Genomic DNA, 21,657 nt, shown 5'->3' with positions numbered 1-21,657 from the left:
AAAATAAATTAGTAATTTTATTAAAAATTAACTATTGACTAGATATTTGAATCATTTTATAAAACTAAATATATTTTTTAGAAATCACTTTATCATTACTATTTAGGAATTATTTTGTCAAAATCAAAATCTTTAAGGTAGCGTTTGGTAGAGAGACAGAGACAGAAAGACTGATACTGAGAGACAGAGACTAAGAGACAGAAATTGAAATAAATTTCAGTATTTTATTTGGTGCAAAATGGGAGACAAGAATTAAAACAAGAATAAAACTTTAATTTAATTTGCACAAAGGGTAAAATTGGAATTAATTAATTGAAATGAAAATATTTTAGGTATAAAATGTTATTAAAGTTTTAGTCTCTATCTCTAAAAATTTGAGTCCCCTGTGTCCCTCTTTTTTGGAGGTACTGAAATACTGAAATTTTAGAGACAGAGACAGAAATTTTAGTATCAGTCTCTGAACCAACAAACACAATACTGAGTCTCAGTCTCTCAGTCTCTGTCTCAGTACCTCAAAACAAACGCTACCTTAGATACCAGAATAACTATTAACTCGACAAAGGAAAACACCATCTAATTATTTGTGAATGTTTTACCCCCGATTTGCAAATATATGTTTATAGCCTCTATCGATGAAAACTATGACAGCTAAATTATTAGAAGCAAATTCCCAAAATACCATGCATTTAAATGAATAACTAAGCAAGGAGTAAAGCTGTTGGCCTTAATCCTAACAATTTCTAGTTTCCTAGCTCACTAATTTGGAGTTGGAAAAGTGAGAATTTCCATAATAATAAATGGCAAGGGCAGAGATACTTAAACATACAGAAGTACAAAACACCGTTGCTATAATTCTCTACAGGATCAAAATATTAAAAATTATAGTTCTTTGTGTGTGGAATTTGGGTACTTATGTGGGACTATTCTCTGAGTCCCAACTTTCCACTTCACTATTGAATATGGGAACGGGACACATTCTCCATCTCAATAAACTAAATATGTACCTAGCCAAGGAGACACAACTAGATTTCATTATAAGTAAATTCCAAAGGAATGTTCCTACCTATGTTAAACTAAATATATGAATAAGTATATTATCAAGCAAAAATGTCTTCAGTAATAAATGATTCCTCAGTATCCATACAGCTTTCTGAAGCTAGCTGAAGATTCTCATAGTTTAGTTGTCGAGAAGCTTCATACAAAGCTATGCCAACACTTACAGAAAGATTCAAACATCTGACATAAGTTTCAACCATTGGGATCCGAATAGTTCCCCCGCCAAATGGTTCAGTTTTGCAATCTAGCAAGGCTTCAGGTGGCAGTCCACTGGTTTCTGAACCGAACAAAAGATAATCACCTTTTCTGTAGGAAAATTCCTGCAAGGTAAGAAGGAAGCAAAAATATAATTACTGACCTTTGCATTCTGCAAAGAATGATTTGTTTCGGAAACGACGACAGATAATCCCTTTGAGGCATAATAAGTAAAGTTTTCTTGCAATATTGCTAGCCATCCCTAACCATAAGAAATTGATTACCTGACCTTGTACTGAAGTCTTCTTCCCCAAATTCCTTTTGTGGCACAATTAACCAAAGTAGTAGACTAATGCTCAATGTGAATGGGGACAATTTTAATAATAAATTGTGGGAACCATGTCTAACAAAAGCTCATAGAGTAATCCATGTAAGAAGCTGAGGTGTTTTTCCAATCAAGGGTAGTATAATGAGTCAAACTTTAATATAAATGTTTAGTAGCTAACCACATCTTTTAGGCTGTGTTTGTTTGCAAAAACTGAGACTAAGACTGGGGACTGGAACTTAATATCATGTTTGGTGATCAGAGATGAGAACTAAAATTTCGGTCTCAGAACTCAAAATTTCAGTCTCTTTGGTACCTTCAAAAAGTAAGAACATAGGAAACTGAAATTTTTGGGGATGAAAACTGAAACTTTAATAACATTTTTTTTCTAAATCTACCCTCATTCAAGACACACTCTTTCTTTCTTTCTTTCTCTCTCAAACTTTCCAAGCACAAAATCCATGCCTCTTTACACATATATATGAAATATCACACACGCTTGGCTTACAATAATCAAACAAGTTTTTTTTTTTGTAATTTTTTTTATTTTTTGAAAAAATAAAACACACACACACACAAACACTTCTTTTATGTGGAGGTTGGCAAAGTCAACATGCAAGATTTTTGAGGATGCTAATGATTGAGGTGCTTGTTCCTCTGTTTTCAAAGATATAATCTTTCTGCTGAATTGGGTTCTAGGGTGGTGTTATTTTTGAACTTTTGGTGTTTTCTGATTCTTTCTGTGTATAATAAAAAGGGTTTAATTAATAAATTTGTGTTTTGTTTGATTTGGAATTCAACAATTTCAACCTGTCTTGTTTATAAGAATAACTTCTCTTTTAAATAGGGGTATCTTGGTGATTTCTCTTATTTCAGTCTATATATTTATTTTAAACCAAACAGGATACTAAAACATAACTCTATTTTTAAACCAATACAATATAGAGACGGACTTAATTCAGTCTCTGTCTTCTAATCTCTATCTTTCATTCTCAGTCTCTCTTCCAAATGCAGCCTTAAAACTAGCTCTTGTTTAAATCAATCTTAGCCTACTGCTTTCTTTAAAACGTAAATGAGAAATAAGTTTTTTTTTTTTCCTTTCCAAGATATCACTATTTCTAAAACTTATAGACAAAATGCGACCTTTTTCAAATTATTTGCCCGGGTGTCATCGGTGGCACCTTGTACTTTTTTAGCGCGCTAACTAGGAGGTGCCTAAACTGAACAAGCCTTTCACGTGAAAAATATTAAACAGGGAAGCGCATACAATAGCAAAAACGCTAAGCCTTTAGCACCTTCCACTTTGGATACGCTGAATACGTTTCAAAATCGTTAAACGTGAAAGCGCCTCCAGCAACTTGTACAAACTACAAACTAATAGTCTTTTAATTTATCTAACATAATTAATAATTAATAATCAATAATTAACTAATATTAATATAAATATAATCTCATATTTAAATATATTTATCATTCTAACTATAGGAGCTTGGTCCCCCCACTCAATCCTAATCTCCACAAGCAGTTTGAGTACACAACCTTAGACAATAATGTCAATTTTCTTTAACTAAAATTATGTATTTCTATGGCATTTTTTTTTTTGCATTTCAGTAATACCTTTATATTAAGATCTCAATCATAATAAAATATAAAACTCTCATTAATATTTTTTATTATGTAATAAAAAATATCAAATAATTGATGAGAGTACTATATTTTTTTTTGGTATTTTTTTTTTACTAACACTCGTGCATTAAGATTTCAATCATGATAAAATACAGTCTATCAGTTATCATAATATTTTGTCACAATATTTTATTAGATAATTGATGATATGACAAAATATCAAGATAATCGATGATGGTAAAATATCATGATAATTAATAGGAGTATTGTAATTTATCATAAGAATTTTCTTTAACCAAGATTTTATATTTTGCTATAATGCATTGTATAATTTTTTTTGTATATTTCTTTTGGTGTCTATAGTTTTTATTTGTTATAAATTTAGTTAGATTGATAAATACATTTAATTGTACCATTATATTTAGAGTTTAATTTTGATGCACTGACAATGTAAAATATTTTATACAGTCGTGCAATCATATAACTCCGCCAATATTACACCTGCAGTACATAGCCGGTCCAAAGCCCAGATAAAGGAGAAGGGTTGTGTTAGGCCTTTGACAGCTAACATAAAAACTTAGTCGAATCTTCATGACATGGATCAGAGACGTTATTGCGCTTAAGTTAAGTCGTTTCCCAAAAGCAACGCGCTTTATGGCTCGCGTACACACAGTGTCAAATGAACAAGAGCCGCTGCATCAATGCCCGGGTGTAATGTTAAATCAGCAAGGGTAACCGCGTTTTTGTGAACGAACGAGGGTAAATAAGCTAGTTCACAAAGAAAAAGGTAAAGATAAAGGTCGGAACGACAGAAGGTTGAGATTTGGGATATGGAACAAAGGCACTCTAACAAGAAAATCTATAGAGGTGGTGGATACCATGACAAAGAGGAAGATTAACATCATGTGCCTACAAGAAACAAAATAGGTCGGTGCGAAGGCTAGGGAATTGGATATTTCCGGGTTCAAACTTTAGTATACAGGAAATGTGAAGAATAGGAATGAGGTAGGTATTATCGTGAATAAACAGTGGAAGAAGGACGTAGTGGATGTCAAAAGGGTGGAAGATCAGATCATCTCTATCAAACTTGTAGTGGAAAGAGGTACTTTTCATGTAATTAGCGCCTATGCACCGCAAGTAGGTTCAAACGAGCAAACACAAGATAAGATTTTGGGAGGATTTAGAGAATTTGGTCCAAAAATTACCTTCGCAAAATAAGATTTTCTTAGGAGAAGATTTAAATGGCCATATTGGAAGAGAAATGACTGGGTATGGAAGTATTCACGGAGGCCATGGTTTCGAGGTGGTCAATATCGAGGGTAAAACTAGTTTGGACTTTTCCTCAACATTTGACCTTCTCATCACAAATACATGTTTTAAAAAGAGAGACGAACATCTTATAACATATAGGAGTGGCATGACAAACTCTCAAATCGACTTCTTCTTGTTGAGAAAAGTCGACCGGAAATTTTGCATTAATTGTAAACTTATTCCGAGAGAGAGTTTAACAACACAACATAGGATGTTCATCATAGATTTTCGCGTTGAGCAAAAGTTAAGGAAAAGACATCATACGAAAAACCCAAGGACAAGGTGGTAGCGGATGAAAAGTAAAGAACAAAGAAGCTTTCTAAAACGGGTAGGAGAAGAGACAAAGTGGGATGAGGATGGAAGCACGGAAGAGATGTAGAGGGAGATGACCAAGAACAAAAGAAAGTTTTAGTAAATCTAGAGGAATAGGACCAAGAGACAAAGCGTCCTGGTGGTGGAACGCAAGTGTACAAGAAAAGTTAAAGACAAAAGGAAGTGCTTTAAGGAATGGTCTTTGTACCGCAATGCAGATAATTGCGAAAAATATAAGGCGACTAAAAAAGAGACAAAAATAGCGGTAAGTGAAGCTAGAACAAGAGCATATGAAAGTCTCTACCAGTCTTTAGGCACGTAGGAATGAGAAAAGGTATATATAGAATCAGAAAGAGCCATGATAGAAGAACGAGAGATTTGGATCAGGTTAAGTGTATAAAGGATAAAGACGGAGATGTTTTGGCTTAAGAGGAGAAGATCAACGAAAGGTAGAAGAACTACTTCTACGAGTTATTTAATGAAGAACATAAGACTCTTCCGAGCCTTGATTGGTTATGTACGAGGGAAGAAGATCAAAACTTCGACTAATCTCAAAGGATTCGAGACTTCGAGATAAAAGTTGTTCTAAAACGGAAGTAAAATGACACGACAGTATAACCCGATAATATATTCCAATTGAAGTTTGGAAGAGTCTTGGAGAGAAAGACATCAGTTGGTTAACCAAATTTTTTATTGAGATTTTAAGGTCAAAAAAAGATGCCAGATAAGTGGAGAAAGAATACTTTGGTATCTATCTACAAGAATAAGAGATATACAAAGTTGCAAAAATTATAGAGGGATCAAGCTCATAAGTCATACCATGAAGTTATGGAAAAAGATGATAGAATGGAGGTTGAGACAAGAGACACAAGTAACAGAGAACCAATTTGGTTTTGTGCCAAACAGATCCACTACTGAAATAATATACCTGTTAAGAATGATGATGAAGAGGTATTGTAGTAATAAAAAAAATCTATATATAGTGTTTATTGATTTGGAAAAACGTATGATAGGGTGCCAAGAAATGTCTTATGGAAGGTTTTGGAAAAGAAGAGAATAAAAATCGCATATATTCGTACAATTAAAGACATGTATGATAGGGCTACAACTAGTGTAAAGACTCAAGATGGTGTGACAAAAAAATTTTCTATTAGTATAGGATTACACCAAGGATCATCCTTAAGTCCATACATTTTCACATTAGTCTTGGCAGTACTCACAGAGCATATCCAAGAGCTTGTGCTATGGTGCATGCTTTTTGCCGATGATATCGTCCTTATGGGAGAGTCAAGAGAAAACCTAAATAAGAAGTTAGATTTATGGAGAGAAGTTCTAGAAGTGTATAGTCTGCGCATAAGCCGTAGAAAGACGGAATATATGGAATGTAAGTTCGGCCGCCAAAGTTAAAAATTTTAAGTATCTTGGGTGCATCATACAAGATAATAGAGAGATTAAACAGTATGTAAATCATAAAATCCAAGTAGGTTGATCAAAATAGCGGAGTGCATCTGATTTTATACGTGATAAAAAAGTGTCTTTAAAACTTAAAGGTAATTCTACCACACTGCTATAAGACCGACAATGCTTTATGGTACAGAGTGTTGGGTGGCCAAAGAAAAACACGAACATAAGTTAAATGTGGCAGAGATGAAGATGTTGAGATGGATGAGTAGTCATACGCGATTAGATAGAATAAGGAATGAAGTAATAAGAGAGAGAGTTGGAGTAGCACCTAATGTGGAAAAGGTGGTAGAATCACGTCTCAAATGGTTTGGACATGTGAGAAGAAGACCGACAGAGCACCCAGTCAGGAGGGCGAATGAGATGGAAGATGGATAAGGGGTGAAAGACACAGGAAGACCTAAGAAGATCATCCATGAGGTGGTCAAACGAGATCGACACATAAACGGTCTCTCTATAGACGTGATACATAATAGAACTCAATAACGTTGTTTAATTCATATAGCCGACTCCACCTAATGGGACAAAGCTTTGTTGTTGTTTGTTTGTTTGTTGTTGTCGCGCAATCATATCTGTCTTTTTGAATGACCATTCACGTAGTTAATGAAAATAATAATTCTTTTTATAATGTGACATTATGTGATTGGATGCACATGTAAAACTTCTTTTATACTGACAGACATCAAAATTAAATCTATTTATTAGTACTTTTGCTAAAAGAATACTAGAGAGTCATCAAAATTTATTGTTTTTGACCATTAATTAACCATCAATGTTTAAAAGTGTGAGTTAAAATATATTGTTGAATTAATAAACGAAAGAAATTGAGTTAACGCTAAAAGTGATGACAAAAAACAATAAATTCTGATATCCCTCTAGTATTTCTCTTTTTGCTACCCATGGATTAGCGTTTTCCATGGGGAAGGTATATGAGTTAGTTATCTATCACGGCAGGAAGATGGTTTTTTTTTTATTTGGAAAAAGAAAAAAAATCTTTTAAGCTCTGCTAAATTTTTCACAAAGGGAAAAAGGCGTGTTCCGCTTAGGCGCCTCCTAGTCAATACACAAAAAATAGAAGGTGCCACGGTGGCAAAATGATGGCACCTAAGTAAATAGTTTGAAATGTGACACTTAAATAAAAAGTTTAGAAATAGTGGCATCTTGGAAAAAAAAAAAGAGTTAAGCCTCAAAGTGGTCCACGAGATTGACTGTTTGCACTGAAAAAGTCCTCTAGATTATAATTGCACCATAAACGTTCTCGAGATTAAAAAAATTGTACCATGTTAGCCCCTCACTCTTTTTTTATCGAGCTACTCCTTAAGCCGTGAGTGACCTAGCACATCCCTTCCACGTTGGACTAGACAAAACGACGTCGCTTTAGTTTTGGCTCTAAATATTTGATGAAATGACATTGTTTAACCTTAATGATCATACATTTATTTGTGGGGCATAAGACTTTTTGTTGTGGGGCATAAGACTTTTTGTGGTTCATTAAGGTTAAATGACGTTTCATCAGGCATTTAGCCTTGAAACTAAAGCAACGTCGTTTCACCTACTCCAGCGCGAAAGAGTATGTGTCAGATCACTCACAGCATGACGAGTAATTTGAGGGAAAGGAAGTGGGGACCAACGTCGTGCAATTCTTTTAATTTCGGGGACCTTTATGGTGCAATTGGAATCTTTAGGATCTTTTCGGTGCAAGTGGCCAATTTCAAAGAGCACTTTAAGATTCAACTCGAAAAAAAAGCAGAGATACTAGCTTAACAAATGATTTTGTAACCAAGTCTTCAACCGAGTACTATAACAGCTAATGTCTCTTATTTATTTTATTTTTTTAAATCCAACATAGAAATTTCTCAAATTCAACACAGAAATTATGTAAAAATAACATAGAAATTATAACAAAACAACATAGGAGAGTGATAGGGAAACAAAAGAAAAAGAGAAGGGAAAGGAGGAGCAGGAAGAAGAAGAAAGAAAAAGAGAAAAAACACATAAGATGAAAAAGGAAGGAGGAGGAGGAGGAGGAAAGGGAAAAAGAAAAAGAAACATAGAAGCAGAAGAAAATGAAGGAAGATGGAGAGGAATAAAAAGGAGGAGGAAGAGAAAGAAAAAGGAAAAAGAAAAGGTAGAAGGAGAGGAAGAAGAAAGGGAGAAAAAAAACTCAGAATAGGGGAGGAAAAAAATAACAAGAGAAGGAAAAAGTTGGAAAGGAGGACTTGTTGGGGACTTGTATGAGCCAAAGAGTGCAAGTGTGATTATTTTTCTCAACCCATCCCTAAATTATTCAGCTTTGACACTTCTACTTCTATTGGATAACCCTAAAATTAACCAAAAGAAGAAAACAAACTCTCTGAGTAGCCTCTCAAATTTATTTTGTATGAATGCTGTGGTATGGACTTATGCTACAGAGTTGTATATTCGATTTTCTTTAGCTTAGCTCTAATATAATTAATATCAAATACAATCTTCAGCATCAGGCTACTCACACTCATTCATTATATTATTTTAAACTGCCTTATGATGTGATTCTTTTGCCAAGTGATTCTTCGCACATTTTCTCATTAGTCACAGATTAGACTATTAGAGAGTTGGAACAAAGGGCATAATTTTTAGCAGTGTTTTATGAATGCATCACTTACTTCTTTAGTGGACAATGTTCTTTGAAGTTCTGATGCAATAACAGAAATATATTGAAACGAAATAATTAATAACAAAAAACACAGGTTATACTAACACTAAGGAATATGTAATTAGTATGAAAAACTCACAGAATGAACTTTTGTTCCTCTCTTTGTAAATGCTAGAAGCCGCTTTTGTCCTTCCTGTATTAGATAATACCAAAATGTGATCAAAGGAAAAGTATGATGCAAGTATTTGGAATTTAAATTGCAGGAATAATAATTACCTGTTGCCTGAAATAATCACGAAAACTTGCCCAAGTGTCATGAACTTTAACAACCACATATCTGCAATTTTATGTCCATAATGGAAAACATATAAAAGGGCAGCTCAGTGCACTGAACACATTCTAGAGCGGAATCACATATGCAGCCTTGACCACTTTTAAAAAATCAGGGAAATTGTGATATAAATTCCAAAAGAGAAGTGTTTTCAAAACAACATATGATTGTTTAGGGTCCTTTTTTCTATGTTAGAAAAGTATGATGTATTCATTTTAGTTGTTACCAAATCCGGGAAGCAGTATTCCACCTCCGAGAAAAGTCTATATCTATCGCTCCTCAACTGCCTTCATATAGTCAAAATAAGATTAGGAGGACACAAGAGCTGTTGATTATTGAGGAACTTGATTTAAGATAAACAGTCATGGATAACTGCAGACTAGCCAAGATGGTAAAATATTTTCCACCCTTTCTAGATTATCAGGAGAGATGCAAATGACTATAAAAGTTACAATCATAAAGAAGCAAATGACCATGGATACGGCCAATAATCCAGTCCAGCGCGCTTTAATTTGGAATCATCCACCTGAAATCCTAATGGCTGAAAAAAGATAGAGAAATACAGATGCTATGATAAATTTGCCAAAAAACGTGAAAATAAAATGGTCTTTTAAAAAATGATTAATTGGAGTTAGACTGAGAAAATATCCTCACCCCAACTAAGTGCAATCCAACAGCTGATGCAGCACATGATCTAGCAATGCATCCAGTGTTTCCAGGAATCTATCAAGAGGAAAACATGACCTGAATTACTGTCAGTAATTTAGATAGTACAAAACTGAAGCTATCAGAATCTGTGCTAAGGCCAATTTATATGCTAAATTTTCAAATTTCTTCAAGGAAATCTAACCAACTAGTGATGAGAATTAGGTGAAGGATTTGATAGATACAACTCCATTTGTTTCATACTGACCGATTTTAGTGTATACAAAAATAACAAAGAACAATAAAAAAAACCAATGGTTTGCATTACTAACATTATTTTAGCTTGCTTTACACTTCTCCTGACAGTAACCATGGCCAATGCCAAAAGATGAATAAAAAAATTCAGATGCAATTAATATATAAACAATATGGATAAGAATATCCTACATTTTCAGAACAGTAGCATTATATTCTAATTAAGAGGGAAAAAGTAAACAAAAAAAATGAGATAATATAATATCCATCACTAACTTGTCTTAGTTTACAGCACTTATTCCAGTAGAGGATTAGACATTTCATTCCTTTTCTTAATATGTTTTTCTTTTTGCCATGATATTGATTTCATTTCAAACATATTCTTATCATTTAACAAATAATTAAACTAGAAAGTGATCGAATTATGTGATTGATCACTCCAGTTATCAGGGACATAGTTATTTATGAAGTTCTATTGCAACTTGAATAGATGTTAAGACCATGCAGCTTGGCAACTATCCTTATTGTTTAAAATGGAGAAGAAATATAAACTGTGCACAATGCAATGTAAGCAAGAGTTTTAACACATATCATGAACAACATAATTTGATCCAATTTGAACATAAGCAAAGAAAACATGTTGGTGCATACTATCCACAAAAGTTCCCCACTCATCTAATCATGCATACCTGAAAACAGCCCCTAAATTCATGCATTGCCAATCTATGACGTACAAATCTTTAGCATATCTAATTTGGCTCAAGACTAATCAAGTACCAAGTTCTACCTGATTGAACTTTTAACTGATATAGTTAACCCTAACATTTCACGCCTAATTCCACCGTCCTCCATATGGGATTTGGCCGTGCGTGCAATTGCTATACAGTTACGGCTGAAGCTTCTCCAATCTAATTAACCCAATAAACTCTTGTTACGCAAAAGAAATGGCCTAACTGAGTAAGCATACATTAGGAAAAGTGATGAAATGCTCAAGAAGTGTCTCTGTTACTCATTGATGAAATTATATACATCCTCTAATCACATAAGCTAAAAGCTTTAACACATAAACTTAACTAACTAACCAACTATTCAACTAACTGGTTGTGTAACAAACTAACAAACTAACTAACTTACTATTGCTCCGAAGTCAACTAAACAGATAGCATTTCCATGATGAACAACTACCAGTAATAACTGTCATCTAAATTCGTACCTGAGGGGACACAAGCACAACCTGAAGAACCTTGGAACGTGAAGCTCCTCCATTCAAGGCCTCTCCAACACCCCGAGGCAAAGTTCCTTCCTTGTTTATCTCAGCGGCATCATTCGCATCTGCAACATATAATAAAAATAAATAAATAAATAAGTAGACAATTGGACTCAATGGAAGGAAGAAGCATAGAAATGAAATATGAGTAGCAAGAAAACTGAAATTAAGGAGTGTGTGAGACAGAGGGACTACTGAGAGAGCAGAATGGCGAAGAAAGAGAGAGAAAAGTGGTGGGTTTGGGTCTGAAGTGAAGAAAAGTGAATCGGCGAACAAGGGGAAGTTTTGGGCGGAAACGAGAAGGGTTTGGTATGTTAAGGGATTTAAGACCGTTGATGTCCATTGTTGACACTTGACACCACCCCCCACACTCACTCACTCACGCTCTGCTTCTTCCTGCTTTCCCTTCTAATCTCTTATCGCGTCTTCAAAAGAGGTAACCTGTTTTTTTTTTTTTTTGTGTTCAAATTTTTCTTTTTCTTCTTAGCTTTTTAATTTGAGTATAAGAGATTTTTTTATATAAATAAAATACATATATTTTATTTTTTAATATACGTAATTCTGAGATAATTTACACATATAAAACTAAATAAAATTCTTACACACCTCAAATGCAGTGTATCAAATGTAAGTAAATACCAATATTTAAATATGTAAATTTATTGTATTACATATATTTGGTATACAAAATATTTATTTTATTCATATATAAAAAGAATCCAAGTACAAGAGGATAGACGAATGAGTTATAGCTTAAATGACATAGTCTCCTCATACTCAATTAAGAGGTTACGGGTTTGAATCTCCTATCTTTGGTAAAAAAAAAAAAAGGATAAGTACTTTTTTCGTTCCCAAGGTCTGGGGTCAAAATCAAAATCGTTCCTGATCTTTTTTTGTTATTAAAATCATCCTCAACATTACAAAACATTATAAAATCGTCATTTTCTACTTCTAATTTTTTTTTACCAAATTACCCTTTATTATTAAAAAATTATAAAATAAAATAATTATAAAATAAATAAAAAAAAAAAGAAGAAAAGGGGGTGGGGACCGAAGAGAGAAAGAAAGGGGGGAGTCCGCGAGAAAAAGGGAGGGGGAGGAGGGGGAGAGAAGAAAATCGGAGGGGAAGGGGCCACGCTCCACGCCGTCCGGTCGCACCGCCGTCGCGCCGTGCTCAGCCCGATACGTGCCCTGCCGCGCCTCGCCGCCAGATCCGCGCCTCACGCCGTCGCTTCGCCGCCGCACCGCACCGCACCACCCCACCACCACTTCTTCTTCTTCTTTTTCTTCTTCTTCTTCTGTGAACTGAATTGTTGTGGAGTATTGTTGTTGCTGAAATTTTGGTGAAATATGTGACTGAATTTTTTGTAAAATTTGTTGTGCATGTTGTTTGAATTTTCTGAATTTTTTGTTGATGATGATGACCATGAAGAGAGAGGTATGAGGGGGTGGGGGTGTGGGGGTGGGGGTGGGGGGGGTGAGGTGAGGGGTGGGGGGTGGGTGAGGGGTGGGAGGCAGTGAGGGGTGGGGGGTTACGGTGAGGGGGTGGCAGTGAGGGGTGGGGGGTGAGGGATGAGGGGTGAGGGGGTGGGGGGTTACCGGAGTGGGGTGAGGGAGTGGTGTTTGTGTTTGTGTTTGTGTCTGTGGTGGTGGTGGTGGTAGTGGAGGTGGTGGGATGAGGAAGGTGAAGAGGAGAATGATGATGATGAGGGTATTTTGATCCAAAAATTTGAAAAATGATGATTTTAAAGCGTTTTTGAACGTTGGGGATGATTTTAATAAGAAAAAAAAGGTTAGAAACGATTTTGATTTTGACCTCAGACCTTAGGGACGAAAAAAGTACTTATCCCAAAAAAAAAAAGTACAAGAAAATAGCCCATTTTCTTTAAAATTAAATAAAATAAAAAAGAATTAGCCAGATAAATATTTTTTATGCGAAAATTCATTATAAAATAAAGGTTTAATTTAATCTATATTTTTTTCAAAAGAAAAAAAGAATTTAATATTTTTTTTGTGACTAAAAAAGAATTTAGTTTAGTATATTACAATACATGCCATAATTCATTTATCTACAATTAAATTGAGTTACATATTATAACTTTAGAATGGGATTCTTTTAAATAAATAAAATAAAGAGTAAATACTTAAATTAATTTTCAATAAATTTTAATTAAATTTTTAAAATATATATTAGACAAATAAATTTATTTTAAAATAATTAAATTCTTAAAATATATTGGTATTAGATAAATTAATCCTTTTTTAAAATATTAGAGAAACTAACCACGAATAATTCTGAACTAATAATAAAAATTTATTGAAAAGTAAAATATTTGATTCAAAATTATTTGATCATCAATTTAGATGTTTATCCTAAAATAAATTTCATATTTATATATTTAAGCATATATTTACATTTTTTGTGGTAACATATGCACAATACATAAGAAATTATACAAATGTTCACATTACTCTATGTGAAAAATACCAAAATTTTATTATGTATTTCATTTGCACACAAGACAAGTTTAAAAATAATTTTTTTTGTATCATTTACATATGAGATAACTAAACAAATTTTGCTACTTATTTTGTTGGCAATGTAAACAAGATAAAACCAATAAAATAGCAAAAAATACATTGGATAACCAAAAAAAAAAAATAACTGTTTATAATACATTTTGGATTGATTTTAAAATTGATAAAATTTTGTTATGATTTGAATTGTAATCCTTTGAATACATATTGTAATTCATCAACTCAATCTAATTCAAACGATTGCAATTACATTGTATTGATTTTATCTTATATTTTAATGTAGTCTCATTCAAACTATTACAATTTAAATTAGATTGATTAATTTGGGTTGGATATAATTTAAAGTGATCAAACCCAATGCATAAGACTGAGTTTGAATCCAATTGGATTGAATGTAATTGAATTATATAGTAATATTGAATTTTTATAATTTAAATCATAATAAATTATATCAATTTTATATTTAAAGTTGATTCAAATTATACTATAAACAATCTCTTTTTTAGTTTTCCAATGCACTTTCTTTGTTATATTAACCAATTAGATACATTAGAATGCAATTATAATTTTATCTCGTTTGCAATTGAAATATATAGAAATTTTTTTTTTTTGGTTGCTTATCACATTTATACGTGGAATGTCATGTGTGTAAATTTTCTTGACTGCTATGTGATAGGAATAAAACACACAATTTCTTACTTGCAAGAATCAGAGGAGCAACAATATTCACTCACAACAAGTATTAATACCAGCACAATAATACCCAATAGCAGCGGAAAAATCACATAAACCAGAAATTAGAAACAAGCTAACACACCAAGATTTTTAACGTGGAAAACCTCCTCAATGAGAGAAGTAAAACCCACGAGCCACCAAAACCAGGATATAGCTTTACTATGATGAAAAATAGAGTACAAGAGAGTCACAAATTACTGCACAAAACGTGCATTCAACAAGCCAAACAACCCAAGTTTCAAAGCTTACAAAACAAGAACAAGAAGATGAAAATACCACAAAATAGAGCTACTGTGCGTGGCCAATATCTCCAGCTACAAATGTCGAATTTAAGATCCGAACAGTGAAATCAAAGAACCAGATGTGTATAATACTCTGTCCAAATTTGAGCTCGATCCAACGGTTAACGAATCTGCAGTGACCAATTTACAGAAACAGCTTTGTGTATGTGCGAAAATAACTTTCTCTCTTCTCTTCTCTCTAGTATTTGGTGTTCTCTTGCAAAATGACCTCTCTTTCATCCAACCCTAACTCACCTCAGCCACTTCAACTATTCATGGGCTTGGATACTAGTATTTGGGCTTTTTCTCCACATAGGAAGGGAGCCCAAAAACCCAACAAATCTCCCCCTCACGACTATGTGGAGGTAACCGCCAATCCGGCGATTAAGTAACAAACTTCAAACTTCCATCTTGGTAATGCTTTGGTCATCATATCAGAACCATTCTCATCAGTATGAACCTTTTCAACTTCCAACAACTCAGCATCCAAAACATCATGTATCCAATGATACCTCACATCAATATGTTTGGATCGAGAATGAAAAGTAGAGTTTTTACCAAGATGTATAGTACTTTGACTATCACAAAATAACACATACCTCTCTTGAGTAGACCCGAGTTCCTTCAAGAATTTTTTCATCAAAAGCATCTCCTTGCACGCTTCGGTAATGGCAATAAACTCGGCCTCAGTAGTAGACAAAGCAACACATTTTTGTAATCTTGATTGCCAAGACACAGCTCCACCCGCAAAATTGATCAAGAAGCCTGAAATGGACCTTCTAGAGTCAATATCTCCTGCCATGTCTGAATCAGTGTAACCAACTAGAATAGGCTTATCACTTCCATAACACAACTTTATGTTAGAAGTACCACGAAGATATCTCATTATCCATTTTACAGCATTCCAATACTCTCTTCCTGGGTTTGAAACAAAATGGCTAACACAACCAACAGCATGAGCTATATTCGGTCTTGTGCACACCATAGCATACATTAAACTACCCACGGCTGATGCATATGGAACTTTTTCCATGTCTTTCTTCTCTTCTTCACTTGATGGACTTTGCTTGCAACTCAATTTGAAGTGTGTAGCAAGAGGAGTACTAACGGTCTTTGCTTTCTCCATTTGAAACCTATGCAACATTGTCTCTATGTATTTCTCCTGTGACAACCAAAGTTTCTTCTCCTTTCTATCACGTTCGATTCTTATGCCAAGAATCTCCTTTGCTAGCCCAAGGTCCTTCATTGCAAATGACATTGCAAGTTGTTTCTTTAACATATCAATCCTAGAAGCATTCTGACCAACAATAAGAATATCATCAACATATATCAAAAGGATAATAAAATCATTACTAGCAAACTGTTTAACAAATACACAATGATCAGAAGTAGTCTTCTTGTAGCCTTGTTCTACCATAACAGACTCGAACTTCTTGTACCATTGTCTTGGAGCTTGCTTCAAGCCATACAAGCTCTTCTTCAATTTACAAACATGATCCTCTTTGCCTTTTACCATGAAACCTTCAGGTTGTTCCATGTAAATTTCATTCTTAAGATCACCATAAAGAAAAGCAGTTTTCACATCCATCTGCTCTATCTCTAAATCAAGACTTGCAGCCAAACTCAAAACAGTCCTAATAGAAGATCTTCTCACAACCGGTGAAAAAATTTCATTATAGTCAACTCCCTTTTTCTGCCTATAGCTCTTGACCACCAATCTAGCCTTGTACCTTGGATACTGAGAATTTTCTTCATGCTTCAACCTATAAAACCCACCTGTTCTGCAAAGCTTTCTTCCCTTTTGGCAACTTCACAAGCTCAAATGTTTGATTATCATGCAAGGATTTCATTTCATCTTGCATTGTATCAAACCATTTCTTATTGTCGTCACCTTCCATAGCTTCCGCATAACATTCAGGTTCTCCCCCATCAGTCAAGGTCATATATCCATCAGTAAATGTTACATGCTCACTAGAAGGATACCTCGTTGAAGGTCGCCGCTCTCTAGTAGACCTCCTAGGATGGAAACCTGGTGGATCTTCAGGTAGCTTAGGTTGATTATGAGCATCATCATCAACTGGAGCATCAATTGGATCTCCCATCTCCTGGTCATCAGGAACCAAAGGCTCATTTTACTGCATATGCTCCTGATCTTGATTCTCTGCTAGTTCTGACAAAGGAGGCAGCTGAACTGGATCTACATCAGTCAAGTCACTGCTCTCTTGTGATTGACTCTTCTCTGCCTTATCAATATCTTTAATGGTCTGGTCTTCAATAAACTCTACATCACGGCTCCTTACAAGCTTCTTTTCAACTGGATCATAAAGCCTGTAACCAAACTCATCTTGACCATACCCAATAAAAATGCACTGCCTTGTCTTCACATCCAACTTGGACCTCTCATCCTTTGGAACATGAACAAATACTTTGCATCCAAAGACTCTCAAGTGACCATACGAGACATCTTTGCTCGACCAAACATGATCCGGAACATCATTGTTCAAAGCAATTGTAGGACTCAGATTAATCACATGAGCCACTGTAAGTAGCACTTCACCCCAAAAGACTTTAGGTAGCTTAGCTTCAGTAAGCATACACCTAACTCTTTCAATCAGTGTTCTATTCATCCTTTCTGCCAAACCATTCAACTGAGTTGTTTTAGGAGGTGTCTTTTCATGTCTAATGCCTTGCTGCTTGCAATACACATCAAATGGTCCACAATACTCACCACCATTATCAGTGCGAATACATTTAAGCTTTTTACCTGTTTGCCTCTCAACCAAAGTTTGGAATTGTTTAAACTTTTTCAAAGCTTGGTTCTTTGTTTTCAAAGCATAAGTCCAAAACTTTCTTGAATGATCATCAATAAAAGTAATAAAGTAAATAGCTCCACTAAAAGACCGTACCTTCAAAGGACCACAAATATCGGAGTGCACCAATTCCAAGAAGTCTGATTTTCTTAAAGGTTGATGCTTCTTGAAGGATAATCTTCTTTGTTTGCCAGCCATGCAATGAGAACATTTCTCCAACTCTGCATTCTTCAAACCTGAAAGAGCATCCTTTCAAGCCAAATAGCTAAGTCCTTTTTCACTAATATGACCAAGTCTTCTGTGCCACAAGCTACAAACTTCTTTACTTTCAATTGCATTCACACTACCTTTTGCAATCATGGCATGCATCATATACAAACTTGAAGTACCTTTTTCTCGAGCCACCACTAAGTTGCCTTTAGTAAGCTTCCATTGTCCAAAGCCGAAAGTGTTTACAAAGCCTTCATTATCAAGCCTTTTAACTGAAACCAAATTCAAGCGAACATCTGGAGCGTGTCTAACATCTTTAAGTAGTAGCTTCATTCCCATATTGGTCTCAAGACAAACATCTCCTACACCAATAACCTTGTCCAAGCCATCATTACCCATCTTAAGTACTCCAAAATTACCTGGAGAATAAGAAGTGAAGAACTCCTTTTTCGGTGTAACATGTATTGAGGCGCCACTATCAATTACCCAGCTGAACTCATCATCAGAAACAAGATTGACTTTGTACTCATAATCAGCAATATCAACAGAAAGAAGATCATCTGAAATAGAAGATACACGATCATTGCTACTATCATCCTTCTTTTCTTGCTTACCTTTGTTTTTCTTTTTCCAAAGATAGCAATATTTTTGAATGTGACCCATTTTGTGACAATAGTGACACTCAACATTCTTGTATCTTCCCTTGGATTTGCTCCTGCTTTTACCTCTACCCTTTTGAACTCTATTCTGATTTCTCCCCCTGGTTTCAGTGACTAACATTTCAGAGTGTGACGAAGAATTCTGCGTCTTCCTTCTCATATCTTCATTTAAAATGCCACCTTTAACAAGTTGCATGCTCACTTTACCATTCAGAGCAGAATTAGTAAGAGAGATACGAAATGTCTCCCAAGAATCTGGTAGAGTATTTAGCAACCACAATCCTTGAACCTCATCTTCAAACTTGATTCCCATGCTTGACAACTGATCCAGAACTCCTTGAAATTCATTCAAGTGATTTAATACTTGTGACCCCTCCTTGTATCTCAGATTCATCAACATATTCAACAAGTACAATTTATTATTACCAGACTTGGAAGCATACAAGGATTCAATTTGATTCCATAAAGTCCTAGCATGAGTCTCATTAGCAATGTGATTATAAACATTATTATCCACCCATTGCCTAATAAAACCACAAACTTGTTGGTGTTCAAACTCCCATTCTTCATCTGTTTTAGATTCTGGTTTTTGTGTAGAAAATACGGGTAAATGTAGATTTTTGACAAATAACAAATCTTTCATTTTTCCCTTCCATAGATGGTAATTAGTGCCATTCAAACTTATCATCCTAGTAGAATTATTTGCCTCCATCTTTCAAGCAAGTTATAACCAAATACCCAAAACTGAGCTCTGATGCCAATTGATAGGAATAAAACACACAATTTTCTACTTGCAAGAATCAGAGGAGCAACAATATCCACTCACAACAAGTATTAACACCAGTATAATAATACCCAATAGCAGCGGAAAAATCACATAAACCAGAAATTAGAAACAAGCTAACACACCAAGATTTTTAACGTGGAAAACCTCCTCAATGAGAGAAGTAAAAACCACGAGTCACCAAGACCAAGATATAGCTTCACTATGATGAAAAATAGAATACAAGAGAGTCACAAATTACTGCACAAAATGTGCATTCAACAAACCAAACAACCCAAGCTTTAAAGCTTACAAAACAAGAACAAGAAGATGAAAATACCACAAAAATAAAGCTACTGTGCGTGGCCAATATATCCAACTACATATGTCGAATTAAAGATCCGAACGGTGAAATCAAAGAACCAGATGTGTATAACACTCTGTCCGAATTTGAGCTCGATCCAACGGTTAACAAATCTGCAGTGACCAATTTACAGAGATAGCTTTGTGTGTGCGCGAAAATAACTTTCTCTCTTCTCTTCTCTCTAGTGTTTGGTGTTCTCTTACAAAATGACCTCTCTCTCATCCAACCCTAACTCACCTTAGCCACTTTAACTATTCATGGGTTTGGATACTAGCATTTGGGCTTTTTCTCCACATAGAAAAGGAACCCAAAAACCTAACACTATGCACCCAAGATAACAAATGAAATGTAAAAATGTAAATATCTCCATATATATATATATATATATATATATATATATATATATAATTTAAAAAATTCATTAAAAATGTATTTGTAAATATTAAAAATTAATTATATAAAAATTAATTTATGTTTGATACTTTAATTAAACCCCTTAATTACCTTATCATCTTACTAAAATAAAAAAAAAACCCTAGCAGAGGAAGAGTACGTACTCCGTACTCAGAGAGAATGAAAGAAGGAGAGAGCGGGAGAGAGCGTTTGAGGGTGAAACACGGTGAAGAAGATGACCATGCCATCGAAAGAGATAAGGGGGAGAGTGTGGGAGGGTTTGCATCAGGTGTGAAGGAGGGATCAAGTAAGGGCGACCTTAGTTCCAGGGTGACTTCCAAGATTTCGTTCCGTGACAAGGTTATTGGTTCTACGGTAGCCACAGGGATAAATCGGGCTGAAGCTCTAGATGAGGATTCCATGGCAGTGGTCACTGGAAAACAAGGAGATCCAATGCCTCCAAGAGTTTGCTTCTCCGAAGAGGCTAGGAACATCCTTTCTGAACCATACAAGGAAGCAATTGTGATTAAGGTTCTTGGAAAAAACCTTAGTTACACGGCCATGTTTCACAAATTGAAAGGGGTATGGAGGATCACCGGTGGATATGAAATCTTGGATGTGGGTTTTGGGTACTTCCTCGTTAAATTTGATCGCATGGACGATCGAGAGAAGGTTTTACTAGGGGGGCCATGGATGATCTTCGGTCACTATATTGCGGTCAAGCCATGGACACCGGATTTTAAACCTTGTGAGGACACTTTCGGGGAGACTATGGTTTGGATTCGAATCTCTGGTTTGAGCATATGGTACTATCAGGATAAAGCCATGATGAGAATCGCTTCTGCTGTGGGAAGACCAGTCAAGGTGGATCTGGCTACTAAGTTGGTGGAAAGGAGAAAATTTGCTCGGGCTTGCGTGCAAATTAATCTTGGTTTGCCGGTGGTCCGGAGTGTGATTGTCGATGAGTTTGAATATAAGGTGGAGTATGAATGCTTACACCTTATTTGTGACAAGTGCATTTGTTTCGGGCATCCAGCAACTGACTGCAGAATGACCCCAATAGATTCGAAAAGGGTGGATCGAAAGGAAACATCAGTGACCGAGACGGCGGCCCGGGTGGTGTAGCCACAGGAAGCTTCAAAAGAGAAAATTTTTGAATTTGGATGCAATCCCAAAGAGTCAGTGATAGTTGCAGAAATTGGGGAGGAATTAGATGATACGTTGCATGGGAAGGAAGTGGGGTCCCAACATTTGGAAAATGAGGCTGGCTGGACCAAAGTCAGTGGTAAAAGGAGAGAAAAATTGAGTCAATCAAACAAAGCCCAACAAACATCTAAAGATAAAATGCCGGTGCGCTCAAATCAGAAATTGGACCAGAACCGTGACTTTGGGCTACGTATGAGAGGAGCCGAATCAGGGGTGAAGACCGGGTCGGTTAGCGGATCTAAGGCACGCATGGCATCTTCCAAACAGCAAGGGGGTGAAGGG

At 35.2% G+C, this 21,657-nt stretch overlaps 2 protein-coding genes across 2 annotated transcripts; one reads left to right on the top strand and one right to left on the bottom strand.

Annotated features, from left to right (window-relative positions):
• Nucleotides 1–760: 760 nt before the first annotated feature.
• Nucleotides 761–11,918, bottom strand: AGL26 (tRNA (cytidine(34)-2'-O)-methyltransferase). The gene is made up of 7 exons (XM_016315444.3): nucleotides 11,612–11,918; nucleotides 11,363–11,481; nucleotides 9,904–9,972; nucleotides 9,732–9,790; nucleotides 9,195–9,255; nucleotides 9,058–9,111; nucleotides 761–1,376 (listed from the first exon to the last, which is right to left on the bottom strand). The coding sequence occupies exons 1-7, from the start codon at nucleotides 11,757–11,759 to the stop codon at nucleotides 1,098–1,100; spliced, it is 789 nt and encodes a 262-aa protein (XP_016170930.1). The 5' UTR covers nucleotides 11,760–11,918; the 3' UTR covers nucleotides 761–1,097.
• An 8,431-nt stretch (nucleotides 11,919–20,349) lies between these two features.
• On the top strand, nucleotides 20,350–21,294 carry LOC148549393 (uncharacterized). The gene has a single exon (XM_088495735.1). The coding sequence runs from the start codon at nucleotides 20,350–20,352 to the stop codon at nucleotides 21,292–21,294; it is 945 nt and encodes a 314-aa protein (XP_088351861.1).
• Nucleotides 21,295–21,657: the final 363 nt, after the last annotated feature.

The sequence above is a fragment of the Arachis ipaensis genome, chromosome B8 (genome assembly GCF_059453495.1).
Source record: "Arachis ipaensis isolate K30076 ecotype BB chromosome B8, ASM5945349v1, whole genome shotgun sequence".
Lineage (NCBI taxonomy): Eukaryota > Viridiplantae > Streptophyta > Magnoliopsida > Fabales > Fabaceae > Arachis > Arachis ipaensis.
The sequence above is the reverse complement of the archived record's forward strand: the minus strand, read 5'-3'. Positions and strand labels throughout refer to the sequence as shown.

Coding starts and splice junctions, on each gene's coding strand:
- AGL26 (XM_016315444.3), bottom strand. CDS start 11,759: ATGGACATCAACGGTCTTAAATCCCTTAACATACCAAACCCTTCTCGT. Junction 9,256..9,731: donor GCTGGACTGGATTATTGGCC/GTATCCATGGTC, acceptor ATAAAATTGCAG/ATATGTGGTTGTTAAAGTTC. Junction 1,377..9,057: donor GAGGAACAAAAGTTCATTCT/GTGAGTTTTTCA, acceptor CTTACCTTGCAG/GAATTTTCCTACAGAAAAGG.
- LOC148549393 (XM_088495735.1), top strand. CDS start 20,350: ATGAAAGAAGGAGAGAGCGGGAGAGAGCGTTTGAGGGTGAAACACGGT.